The sequence below is a fragment of the Triplophysa rosa genome, linkage group LG4 (genome assembly GCF_024868665.1).
Source record: "Triplophysa rosa linkage group LG4, Trosa_1v2, whole genome shotgun sequence".
Classification (NCBI taxonomy): domain Eukaryota; kingdom Metazoa; phylum Chordata; class Actinopteri; order Cypriniformes; family Nemacheilidae; genus Triplophysa; species Triplophysa rosa.
The window spans coordinates 17,049,533-17,059,957 of record NC_079893.1 but is presented as its reverse complement, the minus strand read 5'-3'; the positions used below and the strand labels follow the sequence as shown (position 1 = coordinate 17,059,957).

Below are 10,425 nucleotides of genomic sequence, written 5' to 3'. Positions count from 1 at the left end.
TCATTTTCAGTCAGGTACTTTTGGCCAGGTGGAGTTTTCCCACAAATATCAGACTTTTCTGCCCGAAGAGGACCCACGCGAGGACGGACCATCCGTAGCGCTTTATCTGCACCAACCTGCATTTGCACGTTCAAATTACACGGTAAATAAAGCATTTTTTTACTTTTATCGAGAGTATGTGGTTCAGAAAGGAAGTATTATCAAGTAATGTTTGAAATTGCTGCCTAACAAGCTGTAGTTAGTAAGTAACTTACGCGATTTAAAAAGGGGTCGTCATCTCCGAGATATAACCCAAATGTTTATATTTACTTGCATTTTACAGACCCCAAGTTTTATCGGCTTGTTTTGTCATCTCTGAACTTTCAAAACTGTGGTTGTGGCAAACTGGCTAACGTTAGTAATCTTAAACAGTCTGTTGGTAATACTAATAACAGTAGCTGCAAATCACCACTAAACATGTTTGAAATTGCGGTGATTTTCCGTTTAAATGAGGCTTATGTTTGAAAGGAAAGCAAACTGATAGTTTGAGTGTTTAGCAAATACAGATTGATTTAGCATCACTTGCGTAATGATTAGACATGGTGGTGGAAAAAAATGAGAGGGAAGAGAAAAATATTTTTTCAAGCTTTTGCGTTATCTCGCAAAACTTTTGCGTTCACGCGAGAAACATTGCGTTCCCTCGCAAACATATTTGGGTTATCTTGCAAAACATTCAAACGTCCTGTTGTCCCGCTACGTACATTAACAATGGAGCGGTTTACAGTATAGTAGATTCCCAATAACCCGTGAGCTAAACGTTGTTATAACACAAATAACACACAATTCCTTAGATTAGGAGCTACAACCCAGTCTTCCTCAAAACGAGAATATAAATTGATATCATCTGAGCAGGCGACATGGACAAGTCCAAAGGAACCGTCTGCAGTGACTGTAAATCCAAAAAGCATTACTACAAAAATAGTAATTAATAACTTAAATGTTACACACTGAAGTCTCACCAAATTCAGTTTACACATTAATGCTCTCCTGCTGAATGTAAACTGGTTTTAGTTATTGTTAAATTTCTTGTTCCTTACGAACACTAAATTTCTTTCTGTGTTTTAGATCACCAGTAAAATCAAATCAGAAATAGGTTGGATGTTGTGAGAGAATTCTTCTGCAGATCTGGGAGCACAAAAACAAGACACAGAGAGGCATCAAGCTTTTGAACTCATTTATTCTAGAAACTACAAGTCTTTATATACGGTGCCAAAAGACATCTGGCAGGTTTCATATGTCCAGGGGTTCACAGAACGACCAAATAAGGTATAGCAGTTCGGACAAAGAATGTTTAGCTTAGAAGGAATCCCCTCCTCCCATGAATAGCCAGAAGGCATCCCTTCCCCCTACCCTATAGCCAGTAATGTAAAGTGAGCTTAACACTTCACAATTCTTGATTTTGTGGGCTTGTATTTATTTATGCGGAAATTAAATCTAACAGTTATACTACAGTATGTAACACTGAAGTTAATGACTATTATTATTAGCCTAATGATATTCGTGTTTTGCACTTTGCAGACGATCCCTTCGGTATTGTCTCAGCCAGCTCCCGCCTGAGATCAATAAAAGGCTCGATTTGTGGAAAATTAAGTTAAAGTTCATTGTTTACGTTACATAGAATGAGGTGTAATTTGTGTTATAAGAGCGTTTAGCTCACAAGTTATTGGTCCGGGAATCTGTGACTATAGACCAATGTTTATGTAGCCTACAGAGCTAGTCTTAAATTCTGCCAGCGGGACATTAAACATGAAGTGTTTGCGAGATAACGCAAATATGTTTGCGAGGTAATGCAAATAGCTTTGCGAGAGAACGCAATGTTTCTCGCGTGAACGCAAAAGCTTTAAAAAATATTTTTCTCTTCCCTCTCATTTTTTTCCACCACCATTGGTCACATGGAAAATTTAGCCATTTATTCTCGTCTCATTTCCGACATATTTGAGCCTTATATTGCTGCATATTTAGTGTTTAGTGTCAACGCTTATCTAAATGTTGATTAAATTTAAATTGAGATTTTTTTTGTTTTCTGCTGTTTTACAGTGTTCCATAGGGAGAAAAACAAGCAACCAACGTTATGGTAATCTGCAACAGATGGTTGATGGATAGTTCCTAATTACATTTTTGAATGCCAGCACCTTCAGTATCTCATAAGACTCTTAATAAATGTACTCTCATGTTTTAAATATGTCAAGTTTAAAGGGGGTAGCCTCTGTTATTTAACCTGTTTTATTGCCATTGTTTTTAGTTTCAATTATTTGTTTTGCTACTGAAAAACTTGACTTGGTTGCTTTGTACTTGAGTCATTCTTTTTTTGTGTTGCTGCTCTTAAAAAAAAAAAAGTTGTTTATGTCCTTTCTAAAACATTTGCTAATAATTTTATTAATATTTTTTATTATAGATATTTTATGTTAAGCAGACATGTGTAGCCCAAAGGACAATATTGTGCAATAAAGATGAAGTTAAAAAACAGCTATGTACTGTCATTAATTCTTACAACAATATACCGTAAAATAATTCCACAGCATGAATAACGTAAAATTACGTTAAATTACTGGCATCTCTGCTGCCAGCTTTTTACCGTTAAATACGGGGAAAACAGCAATGCACTGTATTTCGTTTTTACAGCAATATACCGCAAAATAATTTCACAGCATGAATAACGTAAAATTATGATAAATTACTGGCGTCTCTGCTGCCAGCATTTTACCGTTAAATACAGGAAAAACAGCAATGCACTGTATTTTACTGTATATTACTGCACTCTGCAGTAAAACATATATGCATCACAGGTGCCTGCCCCCTTCACACATCAGATCTGATTACTCACTATCAGCAGGGTGGGCTTGCAAAGTGTGTGTGCTGCCTCCCACAAGCATCCCTGCGAAGTGCTGCAAGGGCTTGGCAACAGTATCCTAAGCAACATCTGCAGCACCTAGCCTGTTAACACTTTGCTGACAGGTACCTCCACAGTCCTTTTACTCATCACAATCTCTGTATTTTCTCATTTATCTCTCTGTCTTTTTGAGGAATGTTTGTGATGATCAAATTGATTGGCTCAATGATTACTGTGGCCGAGAAACAGACAAACTCAAGGCCAGTTAATGACTGATGTTTTAGATCTTTAGATCTTAGATCTTATCATAACAAAAGACAATTTTTAGAAGGGTGAAGGTGGTGATTTAATCTAATCACATTGGCATTTTCTGTCTGTAATTATGCAAAATTTCACAAACCCCTCCCACTGACTCCCCTGAGGATGTGCAAGATGACCCCTGTCAGAGAAAAGGTCAGTGTGAGGAGAGACTGCCCTCTGCTACAGGATCTTTTCTCCCTCCATCCACCAGTTCAAACACACAAGGAGCAAAGCATGAACATGAATAATTCAGAAGTGGCCATATTTGTGCGTGTACGCATTTGCATACAGTTTAATTGTGAGGGTGTGTGTATAAATGTGCATACATTTTTGTATAAATAATCAAGTATTTGCTTAGAATAGACTGTTTTAGACTCTCACCTTACTTTACATACTGTACATGCTCTAACTGTAAGTTGCATGTTCTCTCTTTTTTTTGCGTTGATAGGCTTAGGCTAGAATGTTTTGTTGGTGTGAAATACAATATAAATTAGTGTTGTTGAGTGCAATTACTAACCTGGTCTCATGCAAAACTAACTGTTTTGTGATGGTGATTTCGTAAACATACAATTGTACATAAAACGTAAAGATTTAACATGCACCATACATACAGAATACTTGAGCTGTAAGACCAGTTGCCATATGATGTGAAAGTAGCTAGACAGACTTTTAAGTAGTAAACTGAAAAAAAAAACTGAGAGATATATCTCAGATACTGAGAGGGATCTGTGCACCTCAGCCTCATTAAGTGTTTCCGCCCTTTATCACAAGACTCCCTAAGCCAAGGGAGGCCCACCGCAGGTTAATCAGACCTGGGTGTGTGTCGCATTGTTACAAGGTCATTTGGCAGCCCATACTGTGTCCATCCGCCTCAACCACAGCCATTGGCTTCTTCTTTCTGCACCACTGGCCAGTTCTTGATTATCCTCCACTGGACCTGTCCTCTGAGAGTGACCTATTTGTCAGATTTGGTGACCTCTGCATTTAACCCGTCCAGTGATGGGCAGCTATCACTGCAGCTCAAATGCAGTCGTTACCTTGCGTTGTTCTGAAAATCGAACCGGCAACCTTCTGGTCACGAGTCTGACTCTCTAACCATTAGGCCACGACTGCCCACACCGTTACTACACGCTCAGTGCCCCCGGTCCCGTATGGCATCCCATTACAACACATTACCAAAATCATATATTGTTGTTGTTGTGAACTTTTGTTTAACTACTGTTAATGAATGGAACCTTAAAGGAACAGTTCACCCAAAATGAAATTTCTGTCTTCATTTACTCACCCTTAAGTTGTTCCAAAAGTTGTAGGCGTATCTGTATAATTTTCTTTGTTCTGATGAACACAAAAAAAAGATATTTAAAAGAATGTAGGACAGCATAACGTTCTGGGGCACTTTTGACTATTATTTTCATTTCTCTACTATGGTAATCAATGGTGACCAAGAATGGTTTCTTTCAAATATATTTCTGTTTTCATCAGACCTAAGAAATTTATACACATTTGGAACAACTCGAAGTTGAGTAAATGAGTGAAGTGGAGTTCAAGTAAAAGCATTTATTTAAGAGCTTTTTTTAATGATTTATAATATCATATTAATGTTCCCTTAATTAGTTTTTGAATAAAAAAACTGGACACATGCTGGCATTTGAATGCAGATTCATTAAACACTCGGTGAAGGAATGCTTCATCAATTTGGCATTAATTGCTGCACTTAAAGCAGTTAGCATGCCTCCTCTCACCTAATCATTAGATAAATAGCTTACACCATAATTCCTTAGACATGAAAGTTTAATAAAGCTTAAAAAGTGGGTGTAATTATAATTACTTAGTGCTAATTGCTGCCAAATTAGAATATTTGTTTGTACACTTATAAGAAAAAAATATTTTGAACTGTAATTGTGGATAGTCAGAAATGGCATTTAATTCTACAGCTACCACACATTTTTACACTTAAACGGTTTAATATACAGTATAATAAACTACTCACCAGTTTCAGTTTGCTTTTAGAAAATATATATATATATTAATATGTATAATGTATTGATGTCTGTATAATGTATAACAAGCACTGACACATTAAAGTGGGCTTCATAATGTCAAGTCTTTATTTGTCAAGTCATGTGCCATACAGCAGTAGATAACAGCTCAATTGAAACTACATCAACTACATTCAGCTCCTAACGTTTTCAGTCATCCAGTACACAGTGGCCCCTACACACTTTTTTTCTGCTTCAAACTGACATACAGTATATGTTGCTATAGACTGATTCAACTCCACTGCCATGTTGAAATCGAGGCAGAGGTGGGAAGAAAACAGGAAGGACAGATAGATTACAATGGTTTGGACTAACATTGGGTGTCTGTGACATGAATAAACAAAGTATGCATTTAAAAACAACGTTAGGTTGGCTGTGTGTGCGAATGAAACCCATTTATGGCAGTTTAAACAGTCACTAATATAGGATGGTACGGCTTAAGTGGTCAAGTAAAACATCTTGTGTGACATGCATCCTATGCTTATCTTGTCACATTTAAGATCAAAAATCTTTTAATAACTCGAGGTTGGTTGTCCAAATCATTGCAGTCTGTCTTTCCACTTTTCTTCCCACCGCTGCCTCTCTTTCAATTTCAACATGGCGGCGGTGTGAAATCAGTCTATTCTTTTACAAAAGTGTTTGTCAAAGACAAGGCTCAAAATTTGCGTAAAATTGTCCTGCGGTTTATCATATACCAACATCACAGTGTTATTGGAAAAAGGAATTCAAACAGAGAAGAAACTCTCTGAAATACTTAAGTCTTAAGTTTAAGATAATTTCAGCGATAATGTCAAACCATATCTTTCTGCTTAGTCTGTTCACAGAGAGAGAGTTCAGCAAGTCAGGCTTAATAAAGCCAGTACAAATACAGAGGCAAGTGGTATCAAAACCTGGCAGTGTGACAGGTGGTGATATGGAAATTCACAAGCATTTAATCTTAAAAGTTACAAAGTTAACAAAGGATTCATTGTTGACGCATGGTTTGTGGAGGTCTGTCAAAGAGTAGATGAGATCTGGTGATTGTGGTAAGTAAGTCTCTGTAAACTCTTCTTATCAAACGCAACAAATTCTGTGCTTTGGACAAACTCAGGGACAGCAGGTAAAGCTTAAGGTTTGCTCAAAGCGGCCCTTTTCTCCAAACACAAATACACGTTTCATACCATACACACCGTTTCATCATGTTTTCTCTTTCCTTTTCTACATTATGAGCAAAATCATTTCACTATTAATTAATATGAATCAATTAGTGTTGATAGAGTATTGTATGTACCCTGAATTTATATGATATCGGCTATTATTGAACTATTATTAGAATATCACAAGCAGCACGTGAACGGCTTCTACATAACATTACCTTCTGCATCCCACTTCCTCATCAGATACTCCATTTGTTATCAAGCTAATGTAGTCAACGTAAGAGGGATGGCACATGCACCGCTATGATAGCAGTGGATTGTCTGCTCTTATTTCCTAAAAATGAAAGATTGCTTGATGGCCCGCTAAAATAACCATGCAAACAGTAGATACACCTCATGTAGTGTTCAAATGCTTGAACCCTTGACATTTAAAAGGGCAGTCTTGGAGAAGAATTTGCCTGTTGACTGGACTTTAATTGGTTAAGCATTCTGTACTGTTACCTTAAAGCTTGTATGTTCTCTGTCGGCAGAAATGCACTATGAGCAACATTGTTGCTGCATGTATTTTTTGCTAGATTGAAATACTTGCAATTAACAGGATGAGTATTCTGAACTTTTGCTGCATAAAAGCCCATTTAAACCCACAAACACATTTCATCCATTATATGTGCAGAGAGGCCTGTTAAAAGTGCAGTGTCAACACAACACTGAAATCTGAGTGTAGCCTTGGTGAAGTAAACTGTTTCTAGAAAGAATATCTGGACTTAAGGAAGTACACAGTGTGGAGCCCCGTCTCATGAATTGTATATAAATAACACGCGCGTTGCATTATCGTGAAATACGTACGCCAAAGTTTGATTTTGCGTGCATATGATACGCCAATTTAGAGCGCGTGCATATTAACCGGCAATTTGTCTTATTAACCTGTCCCCTAACCCAAACCCTAAACCTAACAGTATTATTTATTTATTTCAGTGTTTCCTCTTCATGTACATTTCAAAATGGCTGCTCTCCAGCGAGGTGCATGCAAACATTGGCGTATCATATGCACGCAAAATCGAACTTTGGCGTACGTATTTCACGATAATGCAACAGCGTGTTATTTATACGCAATTCATCAGACCGGGTTGGAGTGTGACACCAGGGGTGTGTGAAGTGGTTTGCTACACTTGGGACTTGTGCCCTGTGGACTGGTCGTTAGTGAAGAGTAAGATGAGACTGAGATAAACTGGATTTCTCTGTGAGACCCCCTTTCTGGAGGGAAATTGCTGGGTAAAAGATAATGAGTAATGGAGGATGCAGAAGATGGAGAGGAATGATGAGACATTTAGTTTTTCTGGCTGGTGGGATTCATGTCTCCAGAATCATTCTTCTCACTCTTCTTGGAGTCGTCAGACTGGGATGAGCCCTTGACAGATTTGCTGCTCTGCTGATTGTCATTGTCCTCCTTCACCTCTTTCTTTCTGCTCACACTGCTGCTGTATATGCAGGACTGGTAGCTGTAGTTGGACACAGGGCAAGGGGTGGGGTAGGTGATCCCAGTGCTAATACGTGTCTCCTCCCCTTCCAACAGTTTCCTGAGATAGACAATAGAAAAGGAGTTGAAACAAAGATGAAGCGGTAGGGTGTGGAACTGTTTAGCAGAATACGAGGGAATATTCTGTCTAAAAATTCCATTACCAAGTTCTCAGAATTTTCATTTCAAGTATGGTTAATTTAAAATGTAAATATATATGCAACAAAACCATTGACATGGTATTATTCCTTTTACTGACATTTACCATCATATAATGAATAATCATCTAATAATGAAGCATCGGTTTATACCTGTAAGCAGCAATTTCAATGTCATGTGCCATCTTGACATTCAGCAAGTCCTGATACTCCCTAAGGTGACGGGCCATCTCACTCTTATTGGACCTCAGCTCATTTTCCAACTGCCCCATTGTATCCTGGGTGATCACATGATTTAGTTATAAAAAGAACCCCTGCTTTTTCACTTTACATAACACTCTCTCAAGAAAGAAAGAAAGAAAGAAAGAAAGAAAGAAAGAAAGAAAGAAAGAAAGAAAGAAAGAAAGAAAGAAAGAAAGAAAGAAAGAAAGCTTTTTTGGCTTATCCACAGACTTATGAGTATTGTTATATTCAAATATTAAGAAAAACAAATGCATACAATTCCTGATACACGTAAAACATGTTAAAAGATATAGAAATATATTTTTTTATCTAAAAGCAAATTTTAGAAAATTGTAGAAATTACAAACCACACAATTACATTAATTAGCCTATGCAGTGACACGTTGTTATACATATTTTATATTTACCTATTGAAATGTTAGGCAAGCCTTTGTACTTTTACAGTATGGGTGAGTGTTCGTATATGTTTGTAGTCATTTGTCTTGCTAATCTCCTTTGTCAGGTTAAGTAGCCTAGTTTTGGCACCATGGACAGAGGATTGATAACTCGCAGTCAAAACCTGTGGTCACTCCCATTTCGTAAGGATCTTTTGTTTGCTCTCTGGTTTAGAGATATTAAATCGATAATATTAAATCGAAATATACATATATTCAACAGAAAGCGAATCAAGAAACCAAACAATTAAAGACATATAAACCAGCCGCTTTTTTAACCTATTAAAAGTGCGTGTAAAACAATTGTTGAACCAACCTGGTATCCCATAACTTCAGCATTATGAATCTCCTCCATCTCACGGATCTGCCTTTCCATGGATTCATTTGTTCCTTTCAGACTTTCAATCTCGATAGTCTTGGACTGCAGCTGCCTTCTGAACTCGTTGAGCTCTTCCCTGCTAGCGCGAATGAACTCGTTGCTCTTGCTGGCCTGCTCACTTAGATCAGCAAACTTGGACTTGTACCACTCTTCGGCAGATTGCAAGTTTTTAGTGGCCACGACCTCGTACTGGCCGCGAATCTCCTTTAGCGCGGAGGTAAAATCGGTTTAGCCACTTCCATCTCCATGGAGACCTGGCTAGATTGGATCATGTTGATGAGCTCAGCCACCTCTTCTTCATGCACCTTCCTCAGGAAGTTGATTTCGTCTAAAAGTGACTCAACCTTTTTCTCGAGGTCCAGGCGCACCATCGTGGCGTTGTCGACGTCCTTCTTGAAAGCTCTGAGCGTTTGCTCAGCCTCCTCGCGCGTCCTAATCTCCTCCTCGAATTTCTCCTGAAGTTTGTGGAGATCATCTTCAATGTTGTCGCGTTCGAACATCATCTGGTTCTTTTCGGCGTTGAGTTCCTCGAGTTGGGAGCGCAGTTCCCGGATCTCTTGCTGGTACAGTTCGGCCAGACGAGACGGTTCCGTCTGGCGCTGGCACAGGGTCACCAGTTCAGTTAACAGCACTTTGTTGTGCTGCTCCAGATTGCGAACCTTCTCAATGAACATCGCGAAACGGTCATTGAGCCCTTGCATCTGCTCCTTCTCATTCGTGCGGATGATTTTGAACTCATTGTTAATCGCTGTACTTTGGGTGAAATCAAAGCTTTCCCGAGACGAGGAAGGGAAGGTAGATCGGCTCGAGCGCTTGCACGAGCTTGGCACATTGGTGCGAGTTACGGAGTGGGACTTAAACCCGCTTCGGGAGCTGCTTAGTCGGGATGGAGAGGCAGAGTAGCGGGTGGAGTCCCCGAAAATCTTCCGGTAGGAAGAGGCAGAGTACATGTCGGATCCGTAATTCATTTTGGCGTTTGAAGACTAGGAGATGAACACAGGCGGCGTCTCCTTTATATAGCAGGACCGTCCCAATCAATAATTTACCCGTGCTGCTCCTCGCTTTCAATCTTCTTTACCGCAGATGTTCAGACTGACTTCAAGGATATACGTGAAATACGTGCAACGGTAGGTTGTTTTTAATTGTTAAAAGCGCAAAGCTAAAGTTGTTCTGCTTGTGGAAGGCGTTTAATGTGCAGCTCAGGTCGGTATAGCAGCTTATACGGATGGAACTGTCCGTTTTGGCGCATAGCTGGTGTCAGAAAAAAAACGTATGGCTATATCGTTTATTTATTAATCTCTGGGATAAACACACTATTACACCCCTTTTTCGAGAGCACACACTTAACGAC

The 10,425-nt window shown here is 38.8% G+C and overlaps 1 protein-coding gene across 1 annotated transcript; it reads right to left on the bottom strand.

Annotated features, from left to right (window-relative positions):
- Window positions 1-5,272: 5,272 nt before the first annotated feature.
- On the bottom strand, window positions 5,273-10,312 carry inab (internexin neuronal intermediate filament protein, alpha b). The gene is given in 4 exon segments (XM_057330997.1): window positions 5,273-7,921; window positions 8,172-8,296; window positions 9,012-9,298; window positions 9,301-10,312. Coding segments are annotated over 4 exon segments (1,404 nt in total). The 5' UTR covers window positions 10,043-10,312; the 3' UTR covers window positions 5,273-7,671.
- Window positions 10,313-10,425: the final 113 nt, after the last annotated feature.